Source organism: Lissotriton helveticus, chromosome 2_1 (genome assembly GCF_964261635.1).
Source record: "Lissotriton helveticus chromosome 2_1, aLisHel1.1, whole genome shotgun sequence".
NCBI classification, from domain to species: domain Eukaryota; kingdom Metazoa; phylum Chordata; class Amphibia; order Caudata; family Salamandridae; genus Lissotriton; species Lissotriton helveticus.
In genome coordinates this window covers 915,057,977-915,082,620 of record NC_136059.1, presented here as the reverse complement: position 1 = coordinate 915,082,620, position 24,644 = coordinate 915,057,977, and the positions used below count along the sequence as shown (strand labels likewise).

General features: G+C 46.3%; 1 protein-coding gene across 1 annotated transcript in view; it reads right to left on the bottom strand.

The window, feature by feature from the left end:
* The window catches only part of LOC144818333 (hippocampus abundant transcript-like protein 1), a 365,697-nt gene that overhangs the window by 84,821 nt on the left and 256,232 nt on the right, over nt 1–24,644 (bottom strand). Inside the window, exon 6 of the mRNA XM_078675662.1 lies at nt 17,495–17,713. Within this exon, the coding sequence (XP_078531788.1) occupies nt 17,495–17,713 (219 nt within the window). The remainder of the gene's footprint in view (nt 1–17,494; nt 17,714–24,644) is intronic.

Here is a 24,644-nt window from a genome sequence, read left to right as displayed (position 1 = left end):
GTAAATGTTCGCTGTGGTTCCTGCTGCCAGAATGCAGGCTCGTGTCAGGGCAATCAGTTCCGCTGCCTGGGCAGATCGTTGCGTGATGCGGGCTGTCTCGACTACAGTTCGAGCCGTGGTGACTGCATAGGCAGCGGAAGTGGTGCCATCGGGGAGTTTGATGCAAGAACCGTCCACCCACAGCTCCCAGTCAGGGTCAGGGAAAGCCGTGTCTCTGAGGTCAACCCTACTTCTAGTATGTTCGTCAGTAAGAGTCACGCAGTCATGTACAGGGTGCACATTGGGATCGTTCTCTGGCAAGGGTAACAGAGTTGCCGGGTTCAGTGTGGTGCATCTTTTCAGGGTGATATGGGGTGCAAGCAAAGTCAGTTTGTATCCAGTCAGTCGTGCACTCGTCAGGTGTTGCGTCTTGGTTTGGTTCAGGAGGGTGTCAACTGCATGGGGTACCAGTACCGTGAGGGAATTCGAGAGTACAATCCCCTCACTCTGTCGGATAGAGATTGCAGCAGAAGCTACAGCTCGAAGGCAGGCAGGCAAGGCTCTGGCTACAGGGTCAAGAGTGGCAGAGAAGTAAGCGCACGGTCGGTGCTTTGGGCCAATGGCCTGGGTCAAGACAGATAAAGCGCACCCCTCCCTTTCGTGAGTGTAAAGGGAGAAGGGTTTTTTGTAATCAGGGGTACCTAGGACAGGGGCCGAACAAAGGGCATCTCGTAGTTCCGTGAAGGAGGTTTGACACTCAGGGGTCCAAGGGAGTGGGAAGGGGACGTCTTTACCTAGCAGAGAAAGCAGCGGTTTCACAACGAGGCTAAAGTTTGGTAACCACTGTCGGCAGAAGGAGGTGAGGCCTAGTAGGGAGCGAACCTGTTTCTGGGTCTTAGGGACAGGAGTTTCGAGAATGGTTTGGATTCGATCAGGAGTGAGTTTCCTTCCTTCTTTGGACAAAAGGTGGCCTAGGTAAGTGACCTGGGGTTGGCAGAATTGCAACTTCTTCTTGGAGACCTTGTGGCCATTTTCCGCCAGGAAGTGCAGGAGTTGAATGGTGGCTGTAACTGCTAATGGAGTGGTGTCGGCTGCCAAAAGGATGTCATCAACATATTGCACTAACACTACTCCATCGGGTAACTGGACTTGATCCAGTTGTCTCTTGAGGGCCTGGCTGTAGATGCTAGGGCTTTCTGTGTAGCCCTGGGGTGCTCGGCAGAACCTATATGAGCGGTTTTTTAGGGTGAAGCCGAAGAGATATCGGCTGTCTGGGTGGATGGGGATGGAAAAGAATGCGTTTTTGAGGTCAATGACAGTGAAGGTGGTGGCAGTAGAAGGAATCAAAGTCAGGATGGTGGTGATGTCCGAGACCACAGGGTACTGGGGTACCACCATTTTGTTGATCTCTCGAAGGTCAATGATAAAACGGTATGCTTTCTCATCTCCCTCTCCCTGTTTCTTGATGATGGGCAAGATAGGGCTGTTGCAAACGTTGCTAACCACTTCCTCTACCACTCCTGCGTCTATCAGTGACTGGATAATCTTTACTAATGCCTTCTCGCCCTCGGGCGATATCCGATATTGTGGAAGTTTTGGGAGAGTTGCGTCTGGTCGGACAGTAATGTGCACTGGGTCAATCAACATGCGCCCTACGTCCGAATCCGTCTTGGCCCACAGATACGGAGGCAGAGTGTCAAGCAGGGATGTGTCAGCGTCGGAGATGGAAAACATGCGTCGGGGAGGGCAATGTTTAAGCAGAACGGGGTTGTCGTAAAGGAAAACTCGAACTCCGTCTTGAGAACATCTGATCGTCGCTCGGAAGTGTTTCAATAAGTCAAGTCCCATAATGGCGTCAGGGCTATTGGAGGAAAGCAAAAACGTGGTGTCAGTGGTGTTGTTTTCTACGTCAAAGAGGATCGGGGCGGACAAAGGGTTAGTGGAGGGCGTTCCATCGAAACCTGTCGATGTTATAAGTGAGCCAGACAAGGGTGCCCCCGGAATCAGTCGTTTAGATAACGCACTACGTGTTGCGCCAGTGTCTACCAGGAATGGAGACTTGGTACCCAGGACCTTAGCAGTGACGTAAGGGCCTTGCTGGTCAACATAGAGCTCGACTGGATCCCTCCCTTGCCCTTGGCAGTCCTATGCAAAGTTGTGGGCGTCATCATAGTCAGATTGCTGGTATTGGTTCTGTCTGGGTCGATCAAATGTATTCGGTCTGCCTGATCTGTCGTTAGTCGTGTCATTTGGGGGTCCTAGCTGTTGTCCCTTATTTCTCGGTCCACTTGCTATGTCCTTGGGGTCTTTGTTTCTGATTATTTCCAGAAGAACTGGGCACTGGGATTTCCAATGGCCAGTTCCTTTGCAGAAAGCACACTGGTCCTCTCTAAGGTCTGTACGTCCACTGTGGGGAGTCAAAGTGCGGTCCTGGGGAAATGCAGCCTTAGGGACGTTCGTTTGATAGTTTCCCCGGTATTGGTCTCGTCCTATAGTCACCCCTTGCAGTTGGGCCATCATCACCCTCTCTTTCAAGTCCTTCTTCTTTCTCTCTGTTGCCCTATCGTTTTCATTTTTCTGATGTTCATAATACTGGGCCATCTGGAGGATAGCCGTAGGTTTGGAGGCTGCCCAACTACTCTCGCTAGCCTGCAGTTTCTGGGAGACCTCCGATGACAGACCCTTAACATAATTCTGGACAAACAGATGGTGTCCGGTTGCGGTGGTCATGTCCTGGCCGCTGTAATCGGAGAACACCGTTTCAAACCGGGAGAAGTATTCCGATACATCCTCCTGGGGTTTCTGGCGACAGGCCGTTACTATCGACCAGTCCACTTTCTTTTCTGGAATCAGGGTTTTTAATTTCTGTACGATTTTGTCTGGAAGGTCTAGAATGGATTTCAAAGGCTTTTGTCCAGGTCCTCGTTGTTTGTCAATGTTATCGAGTTGTGACAAGGTATGTCCGAACAGCTCAAGGTGGTCGACTTTCCGGATTTGCTTCCACACATCAGCTGGTAGACATAACCCGAAAAACAAGTCGATGTCAGCCAGGGTCATAATCGTTGAACCCAGGGCTGTACCCAATTCAGTATAGAAGGCAGTGGGGTGTTTACGTAGATCAGGCAGAGATTTCCGGAATGTCAGAATCTCTTGTCGGTCCCATGGCTGGTAAACCCAGTTGTACACTACCCTTCCTTTTGCATCTTGGTGGTTTGCATCATCGTTAGTCCCTGCACCTCGTGGAGGAACCCAGTAAGGGGCAGCCTCTCGTATCGGCATCATGGTGTTAGATTGCTCAGGTTGTGGTTCGGTCGCCACGGGTGTCGTGGGTTTAGTTCCCGATTCTCGTTCAGTGAGGTGGCGGAAAACCTCAAGCGTACGCGTAAGGAGGTCCGTCACATCACACTCGCCCTCATCCCCGATATCGACCTTCCGGTACAGAGTCGTTAGGCTCTCGGGACCTTTGTCTCGATATCGGTCCTCGTATGCGTTCAAGACATGGTAACACAGTCGTACGGTGAAATGTCGTCTGTGACTCCCTGTATATGAGTTAAACATATCCGTGATGTACTCCTCATCTTCCTTCCTTTCTACCAGTGTCCTTACTATCTTGTCGATCCCTGTTCGCTCATCCTTGCTTAGTCTGTTTGTTCTTGCAGAACTAGCCCTTCGGGTCTCAGGGTCGCCTAACGTTGTAGTTTGTGTAGTATTTAATACAAGGGGTTCGGCCGACACAGAGGCCATGGGGGCCGAAGCTGTGGCGCTACCTTCGTTTGTACCTGGGGGTGGTGGGTGCTGTGCTAAGGGTTGGGAAGGGGCATATGGAGGGGGCATGTAGATGGTCGGAGGACCTAACAGCAGATCATCGTTGGCTCGTTGTCTCGAGGGTAAATCAGGGTAGAGCATGGAGGACGTTCTAACCGGACACTGGCTTGATGTTTCCCTTTCTAGTTTCTGTTTGGCTTTCTCTCTTTCCTTTATCTCTCCTTCTAGTTTCTGAGCAGCTAGGTGGGCTGCTTTTCGCAGCTCTTTTCCCAACCTACTCTCAGTTTTCTTTTTACGTTGTTCAGTTTCTTTGCGCCACATGCCAAAACTATCAAGCATAGTGGGCGTTGCCTTGTTTTTACCAAGGGCTGTTTCTAGCGCATTTATTTTGTCATCATCGAAGGATCCTATCAGTGGCCACTGACTTTCTCCATTCTTTTTCGTATATTTATGCCACAGCTTGTTATAGGCTATAGCGATCAATCCATGCTTCATGAACATGTCCTTATTAGGGGTGCCTACCGGTGGAGCCGGATGGTCCATCTCTAATAAGCGGTCCGGGCTGAACAGGCTACTAATCAGTGGGGAGAAGACAGACATGACGGAGCGCAACGGGGACAAAAGTCAGCACTGCCTATCTTATCACTGCGTGTAAAGACTAGACAGAATATTCCTATTCTACGTTGTTTGCAGGCAGTGAACACCTCATGAACCAATATCAAATAGTCAACGTTCGGTCAAATAAAAAACAATTCAGTGGGGAGAATAAGTAGGCTCGCAAAGGTCTGCGTTACCTACCCTTTCACTATCTGTAAAAAGGGGGGGGGCTCTTTCCTGTTTGCAGACAGAAAATCTCCAGAAAACAGTCTGCGAACAATAGTTCAGTTTCAAATAATTAATCAGTGGGGGAGAAAGATAGGCACGACGGTTGCATTACCTATCCTCCACTGTTCGCAAAGAGAGAGCCTGTTGTTTCTCCGTTTGCAGCCAGAGGATCTCCAAAAAAATTAAAAAAAGAGTAATACTAGTATTTTCTAAACAATTCAAATAACCATTTCGCAATTCGTCGTGTTTACACGACCTTACCCGGACTGCATGGACAGTTTCTTGTCTTCCGAATCCAGCGCCCGATCGTCCTCTTTTCTTCGTAACCCTCGCGGCACTCCTGATGGTTCCCAGTCAGGACCGTAGATCACTCGAGAGAGGTCTGTTCGGAACCAGTGAAGTTCGGATGATCGGCTGTCAGACGAGGGTCTATCGGACAGGTGCACTTCCCGATCGTTGTAGTCGTTCACTCTGTCGTCAGGACCTCTCCCACTGGATCCACGAGTCACTGATGGGCCCCACGTTTGGGACGCCAATTGTTAAAAGGTCAGGCTACCAACCAGAATAAAAGCTCCTTAGGTATTGCCCGGCGGTGTCGCCTCCTAAACTCACAAGATATTAACCAATGAAGAGGCAGGCGCTGGAGACTGGAAGGCAGGAAACAAAGGTTTTATTCTCTCCGGAGGAGAACACATCAGTTCGGACAGCAAGTATCGTCACGAGGTGCTCTAGCCGCATCTCTGAGGCCTGGCCTCTTATACACAGGCTTATTGCTTTATTACATACAACACATTCTTGGCAATGCTTTGATGTACAGAAAGACATTCTCGGAATCCCCGCTCCAAGCCCGTTCCCACACACATATACAGTAGAAGTCCCCATCCTGGTCACAACAGGTGATGATTGTCGCGCAGCTGGACATTCCGCCGATTCACGGAATGTGTGGGGTTGATCGGATCTCATAGGATGGGGGCTTTGATCAACTCGAGGGTCCTTTAATGGGGGGGGGGGGTTCCTACTGTACGGGGGGCAATAAACAGTATCCGCAGGGCCAGGTGGCGGCCTGGGAACGAGGAAGACAAACGGGCGCGCAGGAAAGGGGGTTTGTATCAAAGGGCCTGGGACCATGAAAGGAATGAAGGGAGGTGTCGTGCTGGGAACAGGATGGGGTTCCGAGGCAGAGCTGCGCTGAAGAGGGGTTTACGACTCAAGGCATGTGAGAGCGGGGGGGGGTTATCAGCGCGCGGGGGGGTGCCTGTGAGGTTGAGAGAGAGAGAGAGACGCGCTGGCTATCAGCGAGGGGCAGGGAGGCCATGGTGCTCAAAATGGCTGCCACTTACGTGCACGAATGGGTTCAAGAAGAGCAAGATGGCGCCGATAACGTTGACAGTTGCAGCCTAACTTTTAACATAACGATACAAACGACCATTAGTAGGATTGTCTGTTCTTACTAGGACTGGTGTGTTTCTCAGTCAGGGTAGGAAGGGCTGCAATCCCATTTGAACAGTCCCTAGAAACTGGATAGATATTTTGGGCCAAGGTTGAGACTTGCTCTTGATGAGTCTTCCTCTCGAACGTTCCTTTCCTTGATCAGCCAGTTGTTAAAATATGGAAAGATTTGATTGCCTTGATGGTCTAAGAAAGCTGACACTGAGCCCATGCACTTTGTGAATAGCTATGGCACCAGCTTGAAACCAAAGGGAAGAACCTGGAAGTGATAATGGTGCCTTGCTACTTTGAATCTCAGAACTTTTTCAAGCTTAGGATGGATATGTGAAGGTTGGAGTCTTATAGGTCTAGGAAATATATAAACTTCCCTTCCATCACAGATTGGGGAAGGAATTGTAGGGTCCCTCTGTAAAGCACTGAGAGCATCTCTAACTGTAAGACTTCAGATGATGAGTTACCCTCCACAGAGGAATCTATGGTGGTGTCTGAACAAATTTGCGGGTGTGATAATGTTACACCTTTTCCAAAATCCACCAGTTTGTCTTTATGTGTTGCCATTGTGCAATACTGCAAAAATCCTGCCACCAACTGGCCCGCAGGACATGCAGTGGAGATAAGGTAGTTGAGTTCAGCATGGAGTCATTGAAACAATAACGAGTCCTGTGGTTTACTCTGTCCAGAGAGGATCTTTATGGATGACTGCTAGATGTATCATAAATCAAACAGTGTATCATGAATCAGACAGCCTGTTGGAATGAGCTGGATAGTAAGGTTGCATGATGTGAGAGTTGATTTTGGAGGGGTGGCAGTATAGTTGGGAATCACCTCAGTACAAGGAGGTTGTTGGTGACACTGTAGAAGCCCTAATTGATGTGCCATGCCTGCACACTATTTGATGGCTTGAAGAGCTTAGTCCACATGCCTTGGAAGTAGGTTGTTGCCATTGAAAGGCATGCCTAAAGTTCGATTTTAAATTAGGCGCTGCATACCCAGTCTAAAGGAAGCAGAGGTCAGTTATCCCTGTTTATGCAGGACAATAGCACCTACCATTTGCCAAAAATGAGTACTGGCAACATCTATAGCTCCATCTATCACTGCTGCAAAAGACTTCTCATCCTCTCACAGACGGGCAAATGTATTCAGGAGGTCAAGGCATTAAGCTATATCTGCCCACATATGGCATTTTTACCTGCTAACAATTGCCTTAGAATTTGCAGACTTCACTGATGACACTGCCACACTGTCCATCTTTTTACCCTCCGTTTGCAATGTTGTGCAATGTAAAGATGGGTTTCTCAAACTGTGCTATACCTCTTGCATCTTGACCGAATTGGACATAGAATGTCCAATTAGGAATGCTGGTAAATTGACGAGGTTTCTGAACTTTTTGGACAGTTTAGGGTTCATGGCAGATACTGAAGAGTGGGATGGGTGTATCGGTAGCTGTGTGACTTGGCCATAAAGGAACCGTACCTGCCCTTTTATCCAACAAGAGTCCACAGTTTTGTACAAAATATCTACCCAAGTGTAGTACTACTGGTTAATTAGTAAGTGCTACCTCCTTGGGTAAATGTCCAGTACGTGGTTTACACTACAGCTGCGTAATGGAGCACACCGGAATGTCACCAGTGACCTTGCATGTCTTTTGGCAATGTGATTGATCCTGGTGCGTCTTTATCAGGAAATATGCGATAACATGAATCATCCTAAAGAGAATAGAATGAGACTACACAGAGGTAAAGCTCCACCAAACAAGGGCCTTTCCTCCTAACTATATGAAGAACTTCTTTGGTTGGTGAAGATGTCCTCATATTCCTTGGCATCAAGAACTACTTACCAAAATCGGTTAGAAACGCACCGGGAGGCCGCTTGTCCATCATCCTGGCAAAAGGCACGAAGACCTTTGCATACTACTGAGGTGAGCGGGCCAAATGGGCGAAGCTTCCAAGTGATTTGCACATTTGTATACTCGGAGTAATTTAAAGGGTGAACCATGGTCTCTGCTCACAAGGACAGGACAACAAAGTACTTAATCATGACAGTCACATACAGATTGCGCTCCAATAGATCAACGTTGCAGTCACATCCACAAAGGATTTCAGATTGTCTTTAATATGGAACAGCAGAGAAAACCTACTTGCTTTGCCTTCGCCAAACCCAGGAGTTATGATAATTTGTCATTTACAGAAGTGGAGCATCAATGGGGGCACCTGCTATGTTTACATTTGTAAAGGACTCCTGTTGAGGTTTAATATCTGGAAATGAACATTAGGGCTAAAACGGCCCTGACAAAACTTAATGTGAAAGTGGGGGGGACAAGGCGCCCCTCCCTGGTCTGATTTAGCCTCTGGGCCCTCAGGGGCCCGGCCATGTCGCCCCGGAGCCCAACCAGGGCACAGTGTGGTATGGGACCACGGGGAGCCTCAAGGACCCTGCAGTCCGGGCCGGCTCCCCATTCTCCTGCAGGACCCAGCATTGCTCTCGCACACAGGGAGCAGCTGGAAATGCAGCTCCCTGCGTGAGAGAGCAATACTTTCATTACTTTCCCTGCCTGCATGTCTACAGGCAGGGAAAGAGATAACTCTGCTTCCAGCAAGCGGGAGCAGTCTGACAGCTCTCACCTGCTAGAAGCAGTGTGTTTGCTTTTATTTGGTAGGAGTTGTCAGCTCCAGTCAAGCAAAAGCAAACAGCTATCTCTTGTGGCTGCGCATCTCGAGAGACAGCAGGAGCCCGCCCAGATGGGGTGGCGGTCCACCGGGGCCATGTATGGCTCCAGGAAGGAGCTACGCAGCCCCCCTCCTTCTGTTTTCACAGGCTGACCTGTGGATGCAGTGGTCCCCGGGGCCATATATGACCCAGAAGGGGGGGGGGCTGTGGTTCCCCTCCCAAAGTTAATTAGCCACTTATCTTTTTCCAGGCAAGGAGAGGAAAAAGACTTCAATGCTGACACACCGACATGAAACGCTGAGGTTCCTGAACGCAGACACACCAGTTCGCAGTGGTCTGACATCCCTTGTGGGGTATCCATCTTGAGACCAAGACAGGGTTCCCACAGCCTCTTACTACAGGTAAAAGGGGTTGGCTTGAACCTAGTGGGATTCTTGGCTCTACACCTACATACATGCTAGGTACACTTAGGTACATCTAACTAGGGTTGCATCGTAGGAGTAAGCTTTATTACTGTCATGTATTTTTACACCGGTCTGTATTAATTGTTTTAGCACTATGGTAGGAATCTACCTTTTACAAATCTACTCGACCTAACTGAAATGCACTTAACCTCTGTCAGTGAAAGCAAGCAAATGTGACAAGTTAACAAGATTTAAATGCATTTGTATTGCTAATTTACATTGTGAGCAAAAAAGATGCCTTTAAATCTTGCTCACTTGTCACATTTCCTCTGCTTTCTGAGGCAGAGGTCATGAGTTAGTTTATTTTCCTACTCGCCAGAAAGGGCGAGTAGAACCTACAAATAGCTCGCCGTAATTAAATCTGGCTCGCAAATGTGAGTGGGCGAGTGGATTTTTCAAGCCCTGATCATTTATATCTGCTTCTGTCTTATGGTTGTTTCAGCACCCTATTTTACACTAGAATGACGCTGGTTCAATAAATACTTATTGAAAAACGTGCCCATTGTTTATGACGCACGAGTGAATGAGCGAAAAGTACTGTACTGTACTGTTTCCACGATCGCTGATGGACAGAGTTGTAATGTTCGATAGTTGCCAGGAACTATTCTTTCCTTGGTAAGAGGAGTTTACAGTGACACTGTGCACTAGCTGGTATATGGGCAAACTTTCCAGATGGGGGTGTCTCGAATCCGTCTGGAAACCAATCCCACAGTCTATGTTGTCTAAATGCACAGATCCTATATAGGTTTATAAGAACTACACAACATGGTGCCCAATGCTGGTTTGGTACTTGTTTAACTGTTATAACTGAGTATTCAGTTGTGCTTTTCTCAGATTATTCCAGAAATGTCAGGAGTGGGAGAGAATAAATCCACCACAGCAGAGTAGGCAGATCCTATGTATTGGCTGTAGGTTTATTCAAGCATGAAGGACAAACAGTTCCTATTGTGTAGAGAACATTAACTCAGTTTACTTGAAACTTTTTCAACAACGGCTGACGAAGATCTCGTTGAGCCAGTAAAGAGAACAAGAAGGCGAAAAACATTTCAGAAAATGTCAGAACTCTCCTTCCTTTAAAACTATCTGACTACAGAGTCACAGCTAGAGGTGGGACAGTAACATTTGTGATTAAAGCAAAAAAATCATATAGAACTGAGGTATTCTATTCATGAGTTAAATTCCCACAAGCAGATGCACGCTCAATGACATTTCATTCTTACACTGAAGATGATGCACCAGAGTGAATACTGTCCGTATGAGGACATCGAAGTACAGCTCACCTACCAGGAGCACATAAACTGGTTTTAAGGCGCCCTCCCACACACAAAAGATATAGTAAGACTTGGTCTGCTCGGCAGAGACGGAGCGACTTGGCCGGTCTTAGCGGCTTATACACCGCACCCAGACATTGACACAATGCCGGTAGCAGACCTACATCCGCTACACAAAGAAATAATAAAACTTTACAGAAACCTGACAAAGCTTGTTATGAGAAAACTCACACTTCAGCCAGCAAGGGCTACACCAACCGGACAAATTCAGGGATCCACAACTAAAATAACACCATAAATGCTACTTACAGTTATGGGTAAAATGCCCACTAGAAGTGAACAAATGCCATTCTGGATAGCTCAGAAAATAACATGGCTAGAGGCAGTGTTTCCACACACAAGTCCTCAAGAAAAACACAGAATGCTAACAGTCTACTTGACAATGGGGATAGGTCCCCAGATAGAGGATTGTACCTCTCTTGGGGTACTGTTTTTGCTGCCATCTATACTAGAACTCATGGTACCCCTTCTATAGCAGTAAACCAGATTTATTAAGACAAATATAGAATGAGTATGGAGCAGAACCTGCTCTGAACTTGGGTAGGCTCAAATTCCAGGAATGGGGGGATAGAGTAATATAAAACATGGATCGCAGGTTAGATTTAATTCCAGCTGTACACAAGGGTCTGGGCTCTGTACACATAGGGGTTACTGCGACTAGTTCATTACTGAAACAACACTATTGGTGGCCAGGTCTAACCAAACAGATGAAAGAGTTTGCACTTAAGTGCGAAATCTGTCAGCAGATGAAGGGTTCAACCGTAGCACGCCCACCACAAACACCATGAATGATATCGGACAGACCTCTCGCTTGTGTCTATTTGGACACTGCGGTCCCCTACAATCTGACAGTGTTTACAAGTACATCTTGGTGGCAGTGGATTCATGCTCTAGACTCCTGTGGGCTTGGCCTCAGCGCTCTGCTGACGCTCAAACTGTTATAAAAGATTTGAGAGTCTTCATCGGGACATACACAATTGGCACATTACGTTCCGACCATGGCCCGCATTTAGCTCTAGGGCTTACAAGGAAGCTAATGGAAGACTGGGTGTTGCATTGCAGTACTCCTCTCCGGACCATCCCGGGAAATTCGGTCATGAAGAGGAAAAACCGGGACTTAAAGCAATCTTTAACAGCAAGGGTATTAGGCTCGGTGGTAGTTGGGTCAATCACCTATATGGGGTCCAGAGGGCACTAAATAATATGCCAAGAAGTTCCCTAGGAGGTGTCACCCCTTACAAGGTCCTTTTTGGGATGAGAAAGTGGGTACCTGATCTTGAACATGAAAGCACATTGGTGGATGAAAAACCTTTTGATATCGATAAAACATTTGACTGTTTTACAGCATCTTACGGAATTCCGCGCACTACAAAGCAACGTGCAAGTAAAACGCACCACGACTGGTAAGTGAAATCAGTAACAGCAAGTCCTGCATGAATCTCAAAAGTTGGGGATTTGGTCAGAGAAAATATTGTGGGCGAAAAAGAACTTAGGCCATCTTGGGCTGTTGGAGGAACAAGAACAGTGCTTCTTCCTTCTAGCCAGCAAAAAAAAGAAGAGATTTGTCTCAATTGATCTGATCAAACCACTCTATGTGGCTGATCCTGAATAGCAGGCCACGTGGGCTCTTAGGTAGCCGCCACTCTCCTCTCGCTACCATACAGGCAGTTCAGACAGAAAGACTTATAATGTTCTAAGAGTCTACAATTCGAAGTAATGGAGTTTCCAACAATGAAAAGGAACTAGTTCCTATTGAAATTGAACAACAACAAAATTCAAGTGAAACACAAATATCAATTCGGCCTAACACCGACATCTACGTCAATATGCCTCTACAAGAGACAACTGCCAGTTCATCAAAACCTGCTGAGCTACCAAAGATAAATCGAACTGCATCTGCTATTTCATGGATTTCAACACTTTTTCTCTGGATCCAAGTGAACCGTAGTCACCGCAAGCTCCAGTTTCCCACAAAAACAAATTCATGATTTTTACATTTTTTTGAAAAAAACGTACCTAGTTTCACTATGGCTATAGCTCTGGATAATAACAGGGATACTGTTCCTACTATTTTGGATAGGTTTAGGCACTGTCTTTTCCTTGATCGAGAATGGACACTATCTCCCAGAACACTCTACAGTATAAAATGTGAACTTGATTCTGAAACCTCATACGTCATCTCATCGTGAACAAAGAGACCTATCCTGTGTGAACATTACAGCGGTTCCAGTTCCTGACGGAATAGTGTGGTGCAGGGTTTCATATGATGTACTTGGTCCCACAGAACTTTTAAAAGTACCACATGTATTTAAAAAAAATTTAAATGATAGTATCACCTCAAGTACATATTCCGACGATTGGGATTTTGATATTGTGAATAATATGTTGTCTGATTTAGAACTGTCTTCCGCATTTTCAACAAATGAAATGTTTGCAGACTGATTTCAACTAAATGTACTGTTATCAACACTATGGTCATAATTTTTTGCACAAAACAAATGCACCACGTAATGTTTTCACATACCACCAATGAGAACATTGCCCAACACCACCAAAAGGTAGTTCACAAACATTTGCACAAAAGTTTGTTCATTTTTCTGGACTTAATACATCAGATCCACGCACATATTATATGCTTGCACCTTCATCGGCAAAGAAAAGTATGTTTCACAAGTAACACAAAATAGATTTATTCTGCGTCCTTTGTTGCCCAACTGTCTGAACAGGGTTTCGACTTATGGAAAGACACTATAAACATTAAAACAGTCTGGAGGACTAAAGAATGGTAGGTTCAGGGAACCGCAGCACTATTTAGAGCATGCCTCATACAACAGCAAATGATTTTCCTGAACAACACTGTGACACAGACTTCCTCTCTTGGGTTATCCAAGATTAAGGACTTGAACACACCTCACATTCCTTTGCGTTCACACTTCGAGGATTGGAAGGAATGGTTAGTTTGGTCTATCGACACAAACAGGTGTCTGTCAAGATACAAGGGTACCACCGAAGGGTTTAGTAGCCATAGGCCTGACTTAGGCTATGTACAACAAGAACATCTGGAGGTGGTAACATCATAGAGTGTTGGGAGGTTATGCCTAGATGGGCTAAGAACCTCAACACTGTCCCAGGTGAAACAACACTTGTCCCTACTGAGAGATTACATGGATCTCAGGGATTTTTTATTAAGTCCCCGAAAGCGCTTCAGAAACACTTCTTATAGGCCACATATAATGACATTTGGAAACTCTCTCAAAAGGAAGCTGCGGAGAGATGGCGTGAAATTGACAGAGTTAACTTGGAAAAGGCTTTGGCTGTGGTTGACAATGGCATGACCACATTAACATCCAGAATCTACTCACTAGGCAACCTTGTATCTTCTGCTATAGATAAAATGGAACAGGATCTGTCCATCTTACAACATGGACGATCACAGTAACTTTCTATTGTGTTATTAAGCTGGACGCTTCAATCCCTCTGCTCTGGCCAAGAGCGCTGGCGATATATATATCAACAGTGCGTCTCTGTTCTTTGCATATAATATGACTGAAAAGCAGATACAACGGCACACAGGGATGCAAAATATACAATGCTGCGCATTAAAAAGTTAAGACAAATTACCTTTTACCGTGGCAGAGTCACCGTCCACAAAATAGTTAATTCAGGACTGTTGGACCTGGCCCTTTTTGCAGAGCCATCCCAGAACTTTTTGCCTTCCTCCTGGTATTTTTTCAGACCTGTTGTAGGTGGTTTTAGGACTCAGGGCACTTTATGCACTTTATCACTGCTGTCAAGTGTTAAAGTACATGTGCTCTCTATGGTAAACTTGGTAAGATTGGTCTACACCTGTTTGACGTATTTAATTTACCTGTAAGTCCCTTGTAAAGTGGTATCTCAAATACCTGGGGACAGTAAATTAAATGCTACTGGTGGGGTTTGCAGTGCTGCTAGCGCCACCCACTAAAATAGCCTTTCAAACCTGTCTCAGGCCTCTGCCATTGCAGGGCCTGCACGCGCAGTTTACTGCTGCTGTGATGTGGCACAAAGTGGTTGCCACGTCTGACTCCCCTTTTACTACATATCAGTCACCCCTAAGGTAGGCCCTAGCTAGCTAGCCCTATGGGTAGGGTGCGATATAGGTAAAAGGTAGGACATGTGCCTTAACTGTGTGGCATGTCCAGGTGGTGACTAACAGCCTATTTGGTTGCTCACTACTGTGAGGCTGCCCTCTCATGGGGATGCATTGGGGTTTCCCTGATATGTGTTTCAGTGGTAATTCCTGGCATGAGAGGAGTAGTGAGATCAAGTTTGGTATGTTTGGAATAGTGGTGATAAATGCTGCGTACTGGTGTTCGCAGATTTATTATCACTATTTTAGAAATGCCACTTTTAGAAGCGGGCATTTCTGTGTGCTATGTGTCTTTGTGCGTGCCTGTTGTGTATTGCATGTCTGGCTCTGGATGACAGGGGCTGGGGAAATGCAGTGGCACCAGAAGGGCAGGGTGAGTCAACGCTAGGCTAAATAGGATGATCTGCATTTGGGGTAGTGGGATGAGTAGCACCTGAACCAGAATAGGGCTGTGCCTGCCTTCCACAACGCAGGCTCCGCCCCCCTGTGGGGAGCCTGGGGCCAGAGCCTACACTAACAATGGGGACTGCTGTGCACTTGATAAGTGCCCCCCAAACTGGTTTGGACTAGTTCCAAGGCGCTGTGCCAGGGCAGAACAAAGACATCATGACATATAAATATTGGGGCTGTGAACCCATGTCAGTGGAACTTCTGGAATTTGGGGGAGCACACTGTGTGGACAGCAGTGTGCCAGGAGGTACTGCCGCTGAGGGACTGACCTGCTGCCCTGCTTGGCAGCTGAAGGGACTGCTGTTCTGCTGAGGAGACCCAGTGTGCCGGCCTGCCTGTGCCAGCTCTACCCTTGGTAGGTTCCTGGAGAAAAATGCTGCCTGCTCCCTGTTTGTGGCTTGAAGTAGGAGACAGACGGAGTGCTTACTTTTCTTCTTATGCTCTGGACCGGGGCTTGGAACCCTGTGGAATTTATGCCCCGGTGTGTTTGAGCTCCTGCCATTGGCTTGTGTTTCAGAAGCGCGGGTGAAGTGTAGCGCAAGCGGAGAGGAAGCGGGTGGAGAGCTGCTTACTTTTCATTTGTGCCCTGCGGTCCCTGAGCATGATGGTGCGCCTTCCCCCGAGCGAAGTGGATACTCTTTGATCCTGGGGGCTGGCGGCTGGGAACCCAAGCCAACGGAGACATCGCTACGTGAAAACTGGAAGTCAGGCAGAGTACGCCTGATTGCGGCCAGGGCTCCCGTAAGGAAGGGGAGAGCCCTGCGTATGTTCTGAGCCTGATAGTGGGCGGGGTTCCATGCCAATCCAGTTTGAACTCGGCCATATGCAAATCAGTCTTGACCCTGCCCCAATGGTAACAGTTCAGCCCAAACGGCCAGGCAAAAGAATTATGCATTAAATACAGATCCTTGTGACTGGTGGTGAATGTTTGCATTGTTCAGCATTCCATCCATCAATTGTTTCTTTTGCACATGTCTCAACGGCAAGCATCTTGCCACAGTGCCCAGTTTCAATGTCAAATGGAAAAATTACCTTCACTCCCTTTTTACTATGCGTCTTAGATCTACCACTTGGGTAGTCCCTTAAAAATGAGGAGAGTGCTGAGGTAGATGGTCAAGCTACTCCAAGACCCTCGTAATGTCCAGAAGCTGCTTCCTTGAGTCTCTCCTGCAGGCCATTCAGCTTAATCTTTCACCTGTCCTTCAGAGTCCTCCTGGACATCCGTCTAAAAAAGGCCTCGGTCTTCAGGGCGATGATCCTCTAATAGATATACAATTTCAAGGCCATGGGGGTCTCACTGGGTTATTTCTTGCCACAGGCAGAGCATTTCACAAACTGCGAGGGCATTCTGACTGGAAAATGAAAGATTCCAGTCCGAGCACCGGTGAAAATGGTTCCTAGTCCTAAAGGACACTGAATAAAGAGTTCTAAACTAGTGTTTCAATAAGATATTTAGACATTTTATTTCTAAAAAAGCAGAACTCACTGCTCCAGGATCCTCTTGCCAGAAGCCCGAAAATGAACAAACTTAACTGTCATCTCTAGGGTATAATGGGACACTGAAGTAAGGGTGAGGTAGCCTACCTGATACCACGATCCTGTATTCCCTTAATTCTTGATTTTTGTAAAGAGATCAGTGAGACTACTACTACTTTAAGTGTACATCAGTATAATGGCATCTTATAATGAATCTGCCCTGACACACACACTTAATTGACAAAATAAGGATGTGCTGTATATTGAGAATATGAAAAAAAAATCATACCTGACATTTTGCCAACACATTGGGAGGAGTACAGATGAAAATGTTTTCTTAAACCTCAATGAAAGGCTTGAGGAAAAAACTTTTATTAGTGAAAGTGAGGAAATAGCAGGAGGTGTGGGGCGAAAGTAAAATAATAAGCTGGCTGAATAAATGGCCCCTCCAAAGTCAAAAAGTGTACAAAAAAGGGCCTTCTTTCATAACTCGGGGTGGGGGTTGGGGGGGAGAACTCTAGTGAAATGGTTGCACCAGGGCTGATCTCTCCAACTCAGAACTAAGCTCACTGTAGCAACATAAGCTAAGAGTAGTAAAATCTAAGCAGCACCAGCTGTTTCAGAACTCTCCTCATTTGATTAAAAAAACTATTTCCCAAAAGTAATAGAAAGGAAGAAAAAAACGTATTTTATTTAGCTTTTTTGCTTGTTTTATTTTCATTGTTTCCAAGGTCCAGTCTGAAGGCCAGGCGTTGTTAAAAGGATAAAAAGGATATAAATCTAGAGTGGAAGTGAAGTATGGGGCGGTAGGAGGATGTAAAAGGAACTCTTTGTGTAAACGTTTAAATGGCACAGGAGAGCCAATGCACGTATGGTCATTAATGGTCTAAGCACTGCATCTTATCGTATGCAATTCAACAAATATATTTCGGACAAATAGGATTCTAAATGTTCCTTACCGCAAAGGGGTCTGCTTGCTCCCACGAAATAGGTGCACCCCAAGAAGCAGGCCGTATCTTTTCAGGGAGAGATTCTGGAACTGCAAGCAATATGAAGCAGATATCCAACAGAGCTACAACGGTTGCCACAAGTACCACCATGCTGTTACCATAGCTTTCAGAAAGATACGCTCCTATTGCAGGACTAGTTACCAAACTAGCAGCAAACGTTGCAGACACCTTTGAGAAAAAAATAAGTGATTAAAACTAAATTGATTTATTTTTTCCAAGACTTCAAGTGTAATACATAAAGAAAAGTACATCTACAAAAATATAATGCTAGACTCAATTTACATTCTACATAAAAAGGCAATATATATATATATATATATATATATATATATATATATATATATATATATATATATATATATATATATATATATATACACATACATACATATACACACACACACACAAACACAGTTGCGTTTATTCTTTTTTTCACAGATTTTAGAAACAATGCATCACATCAAGAAAAAAACCACACACAAACACACACACACACTAGCCATCCATCCATCCCAAGTCGTGTTTATTCTTTTTTCATTGATTTTAGAAACCATGCTGACAAGGCATTACATCAAAGAAAAATATTTCCCTTTGCACTCCATTAACGAGAGGTATGTCGAGCAATAGTGGTTGCCAAACGGCTTCAAAAGGGCTCCACACTTCTGAAAGAGGTGCAGACAGTTGTGCCATTGCTAAAATGCTCTACAGCTGTAAGTGCCCTAATGTTGCAGGTGGTGGTTCTGTTTTTCCAATAAGCTGCAAGAGACAGTATGGCAGCTCCAAGGCAATTTTTTTATATAGTTTGGTCAACTTTTGTTTGATAATTAAAAGCAGGGGGGCTCAGACCCAGGATAATGGAGGGAAATCCTGTCTGGAGAGGGTAGACCAAAATAGTTTTCATTGCAGCTAGCACTTTATCCCAATATAGCCGAATTATCAGACACTCCCACCAAATGTGATTAAGGTACCTCCTAAGTCCTCCGCCCCTCCAGCGTAAGTCGTTTGTGTGCAGGTGAAATGTAGGAGATTTGATTAGGTACATTTACCAGTCAAACACTACCTTATAATGTGCCTCCATACTCGCAATGCTAGGTGAATGTCTGCATACATCTCACCAGAGAGTCCCACAGAAAGTCAGTCATATCTTTCCTAATAAACGATGCCAATCATGATTTATATGGATGAAGTTGTGGTGACGCAGCTAGTAAATAAATGTTGTATAATGTAGTGTTTCAGCCTACGGAATCCACCACTATTTGTACACATTTCTCGGACATAGGTTGGTGCAAGACCCTATGTTGCTTGTTATCCTCAACATGGAATTTTTGCTTACAGGTTTCAAAAGACAGAACTTCTTGCCTGCTGAAGAGAGCTGATGTATTCAAGTAATCCTCCATTCTCTATTTGTCAAAAGGCCCAGGCCATAAAGGCTTTATTGAAGGGGACAGGAGTGAGGAAGAAGGAAGAGCAATTTGTCCAGTTTGCTTACCAACTATATCCCACACTAATAAAGTGGTTCTCCTAGGAGGGCTTAAGTAGGCATTAGGGGGTCTGTCTACTTTGGCTTCAACTTGAGATCCCAAATTGTATGCCCAACTATCATCTGATCCATGGGCATCCAGTGTTGATCTGCGGCTCTGAGAAACCAATCATCTATAACCCCACTTTAGGCTGCCCAGTAATATAATTAGAATTCTGTTAGAGCCAAGCCACCTTCTAGTTTGGGAAGCCGCAACATAGTGAATCCTAGTCACACTCGGACCTTCAAAAGCAGATAAACCGCAATGTTAAGTTTCAAAGTTCAGAGAAGAATTCTTGACGATACCAATACGGGAGAGCCGGGAACAGATATAAACGTCTGGGGACTATATGCATTTTATTAATATTAATTCTGCCCAACCAATACAAGAAAAGTGTAGATCATCTCTTAAAATCCTTGAGTAAAGCCAGCAGTAGTTGTGGGTAATAAGCCTTAAACAAATGGGGTGAAAGGTGATATAGTTACCTAAATATTTAATGTGCCGGTCTACTGAAAAGAGGAGTTTGAAGTTAATTTAGTCACCCTTCCCTTTGAGCAAGTCAAATTTAGTATCTCTGATTTACTAGTATTTATTTTAAGGTTGGCTACTGCTTTATCTTCTGACTGTCAGAGGAGCTTTCTGCATAGAGGCAGAAGGAGTGGCCAGTAACAGGGAAAAATCATTAGCTAACAATGTTATTGGTTCATTGGTAAAAGGTATGCCTGTTTCTGCTCTAATCTTTGACACAAATGGTTTGATTCTCAATGCAAACATTGTACGATGAAGAAAAAAGTTAGGATAAAAGATAACTAATCTTTCCGTGGTACAGTAGCTCATGGCAGCGCCATGCTGTTTCCAGTATCGATTATCACTTGCAACCAGCGATATGGGTGGAGCATTTTAAGAGGGTATATGCAGCCTAGACTGTCTGCAGGCCAAGAGCCGTAACAGCAGGGTCCAACCACCTGAACAGAAAGTCACTCCACTGGCCTCCTCACTTACAAACATTCTAGAGGCAATAAAGGTGATTCCCGCCCTTAAAAATCCTGGTCCCGACTCTGTCCCTGGGGACCTGTTTTAACAGAAGCCCTCATTTGGGGACCTTACTTTTACCTGCTATTCCGATCTATCTTGGAAGGAGGCCTGTTACCCAGATCTTGGTAGGATGTCTAGATTGTGCCGAGATTTAAAATTGGTAACAAAGACCACCCCATCAATTACAGGCCAATCAGCCTAATCGACACCTCACAGAAGATATTTTGTCACCTTACTCGGGGGGAATTGTTGGAGAAGGCCCATGCAGAATATATACTTTCAGAACTGCAGGTCGGCTTCAGAAATAACATCAGTACAGTATAGATCAAATTTTGCGCTTTTGAAGCATCTAATGGAAAACACTAGATAAGGGTCACCTGTGTTTGTTGATTTTATATCAGCATTTGACTCAATCCCTAGGGTAAAGCCATGGGAGGTCCTGAAGCAGATGAAGGTCCCTGACAATTTGAATTAAATTACACGCTTTGAACAGTGCACGGGTAAAAGTGAGCTTTTGTCCCCCTATCCACCCTGGACAAACATTCAGGCCAGTTTGAGCAGATCCGGCAGGCTATGCTGGACACAAAAAATAGACCCGGCCTCCCTATATGCTGGCTTACTCTGCACGGATCACTGGGGAGGGTGGATGACACTGAGTCTGGCCTGATTTCGATGCATCATGCACTGTTGAAGCTAGAGTCACAGATCCAGGGGATGAGGGCTGATATCACCTCCTTGCAGCAGAAGGTGAAGAATTCAATAATTTACACTTTGTAGGTTTGTCCGGAGCACTCCGAAGGCCCGAATTTTGAACTTTTCTTAGGAAAGTGGTTGACGTATACAGGATTGGCTGGTAGGGTACTGAATATCTTTTTGATTGAACATATTCACAGCCTGTCGCGGCCCGTGATGTCGAAGTTACTCAATTATGGCGACAGAGACTTGCTTCTCCAACTATTCCAGACAAAAGGCCTCTGGCAGTTTGAGGGCAGCGTCATCATTGCATACCTAGATTTTACAGTGGGGGTGATGCGGCACTGTAATGACTATACAGCCATGATGGCTCAGTTGCAGAGGTTAGGAATGGCGTACACGCTCTTGTTTCTAGCTACACTTATGGAAATTGATGGGGAATCCACTCTTTTTTTTCCCCAACTCCCGAGGATGCCTGAACCTGGTGTCACGTCTGACTGTTGGAGCGGCCGGCACTGACCGAGGGCTCCGAGGAGTGGCTGACCCCATGGTTGAATCGCTGACGCTCCAGGAGATCGTGGAGCAGGCCCTCGTTCCAGCAGGTAGCTAAGGAATGGGCACAAGTGGCGGAGGAAGTGCAGCAGCAAATCTGCAACCCCCTTTAAGGCCCTGCAATCGGATTTAACCTCCGACATCAGCTAGGACTCTTGTGGCACTGTTGTTTCAGCCAGTGATGGCCCCCATGGTCGGGCGCCGATACCACAGCTGGTAGGTGACCTGCTCTAATGGGACTTTTCCTTTCTTGGGTGAAAAGGCCTTTGTCGGACTTTGTGGGCGGGTCAAACTTTTTGTGGTATTTCTTTTTGGGGTGGAGGGGACTGGGAGGGAGGCTGGCACCTGGGGGTTAGAGGCCCGGGCACCATTGACTGTTGCTTCCCAAGCAACATCATGTGAAATAGTTCTCCGAGTCACACAAGCTTACTTTGCTCACATACTCACTTTATTAGTGGCTATTGCATGGTTAAAAACAAAAAAGTCACTACGAGTCTAATTTACTTCCTGCACTGTATCATAAGAGTTGGACATGGCAACACAGCTAACATTTACACGATCTCAAATACCCCTAAATGAAAATGTATAAAAAACTGACAAAAAGTAAATAAGCTGATTAAAGACATATCTCAGAATTTTACCAGTATAAAAAAACAGCAGAAATGTGTGTAGTTGTGTCACTTTAAAGCTGGGAACAGCAAGGTCCAAGGCTATTCATCGTAAGATGGAATGAGGGATACGTGCTAAGCTTCAGATAACAGTCAAATTTAAACTCTGCCAGCTATCGGGTGATTAATGGTAAATAAAAACTACACAAAATAATGCAGTGTAGAACTAGCTCGTGCGAAAATATTAAGTTTGTTTTCATGCCAGAGGCTCTTGAGTTCCACGAAGGTGGCATTACATTTACAATTCTATGCCAGGACCAGCAGCGTGGATTATGCTTTCTTCCTTCGCTTTATTTTCACAGCAGCCCTGTTCAACATCAACAAAAACTATCTTTCTTTTCAAACACAGGAGGAAGAATAAAACCATCAGCCAACGGAAATACTGAGAGTCCAATATTAGTCATTCTTTTATTATGAAATCCCCTCTTTCTTCGCTGCTCCACAGCCACAAGATAAGAGCCTCCCTTCTCCTGAGTTGTATACAGTTAAATGCACAGTGTTTTCGAATTGTAAATTACTTAATACAAGGGGGGGCCAATAGGCCCCCACGAAAGCATGGCGGGGCCCGGCCCCTCCCACACCCCGTCCCTTTCGGGGCCGCTTGCCCCGCGCCCCGGAAGTAGTTGTGCGCTTCCGGGGCGAGGGGGCGGGGCCGCGGCGGCGAAAGGGTTAAAAGCCTGGGGAGCGCGGGAAGCGGCCTCTTTGTGCCCGCGCTCCCAGGCTCGCTCCTCGCCCCACCGTGGGGCCGTGTAATTTTCTTGTTCTCTTTCTTTCAGGTTGTTCGTCACGGTGGGCAGGCGCCGCTTGTGATCCAGGACGTGGATATTGAGGACTGCGGTGTGTTTATTGTCGTGGACGCCGACCTGCGGACGGAGCCGACGGAGGACTGCGGTGTGTTTTGTCGTGCTGCCGACCTGCGGAAGATTGCGGTGTCTGCAGCGACGGAGACGTAGCAGGGAAAGATATATCGAGGATAAGGCGAGCGAGGTCACCCAGGCCGACCGGGCACAGAGGGAAGTGTTCGTCAGCAAGACACGAGGTATTTTGCGGGGCGGGGGGGGGCCTCGGTGTAGCGGCTTAGCGGACGTACGGAAGAGCCGGTATTCGAGGTATTGGTGTGATCGCGCTGCAGACTGCGCATTGTGCTGGGTACAAATTTAAAAGCTTTTGGCAATTACGCGAGTGCCCAGAGAACAGTGTCCTGGTGGGCGGGTTGTACTATTGGCGGGTTGCCGGCGGGTCCAATTTGATGCGCGATCATTTGTAGAGCGGAAACCAAGTTAAGCAGGGACAGCTAGGGCAGAAGCCGGATGGGAGACCAAAAATCCGTTTATTAGTAAAAAACAATTGCAGCAAAGTGCTAGAGTTGACTGGTTTTTATATTTTAACTGAATTAGCACGCTAAAGGTGCCCTGCCTGTTTATGTTGGGATTTATTGCCGCATATCACTGCTTTTTATATTTTATCTGAAGTTGCACGCTAAAGGTGCCCTGCCTGTTTATGTTGTGATTTATTGCCAAAAATCCCTTTATTAGTGAAAAACAAGTGCAGCAAAGTGCTAGAGTTGACTGGTTTTGATATTTTAACTGAATTAGCACGCTAAAGGTGCCCTGCCTGTTTATGTTGGGATTTATTGCCGCAGATCACTGCTTTTTATATTTTATCTGAAGTGGCACGCTAAAGGTGCCCTGCCTGTTTATGTTGTGATTTATTGCCTCATATCACTGCTGTGTCGTGGAAAGGAATTGCAACAAAGTGCTAGAGTTGATTTGTTTTACATTTTAACTGAATTAACAAGCTAAAGGTGAATTATCACAGAAAAGGGGCACTTCTTATGTATTTGGTGTCTACTTTTCCCATATCAAAGTGTCTCTAAGTCAAGCATTTAAGTTGGTTGTGCTGTTGAGAAGGGTGATCTGATTGCTTGTATTGCTTGCTGGACTAGGAGATAACGTATTTTCTAATTTCAGGGAAACAAGCCTAGGACCTAGGTCCGTGTGATCCAGCTCGGGCACCTTCAACTGGGTCAGGTACGGAGCACGGTGTGCTCATAAAAATGTCTCAAAGAAGGGGGCATGGGAGTGCGAATGTGGGGTTAATGTTCCGAAAAATGATGCGCAGAATGTCTGCAATGGATAAGCGATTGGGGAAGTTTGATAAATTGGATAGGACTGTAGCGGAGTTGGGGGCTAAGGTGGATGCCCAGGCCGGCCCATCTGGAAGACCGAAGCGGACGATAGTACCGCCCAAGCCAAGGGGCGTCTTTGTGACACCACCCAGGCGGGCAAGAAATAAGAGGGTGGGGGGTCAGCCACAGAGTACTACTCCTGCTGCACCAATCCCGCCACCCCAGGTACCTCCTGCGGCCCCAATCGCGCCACCCCAGGTCCCGTTGGCCGTCCCAGCCCCGGTGCCCCAGCTGCCAGTGGCAGTACCAATCGTGCCAGTCATTCCGGTGCCACCCGTCGCGCCACCACACGCTCCGGTGCCCGTGGGTGCGGCCCCTACTCCCGTCCCCGCGTCGGGGCCAATGCCAATAGACTTGGCAGCCCAGGTGGTGGCTGTCCTCCCGAGGTTAGGGGGGGGTGCGCTGCCGATCAATACGGCCCTGACAACAGAGCAGCAAACATT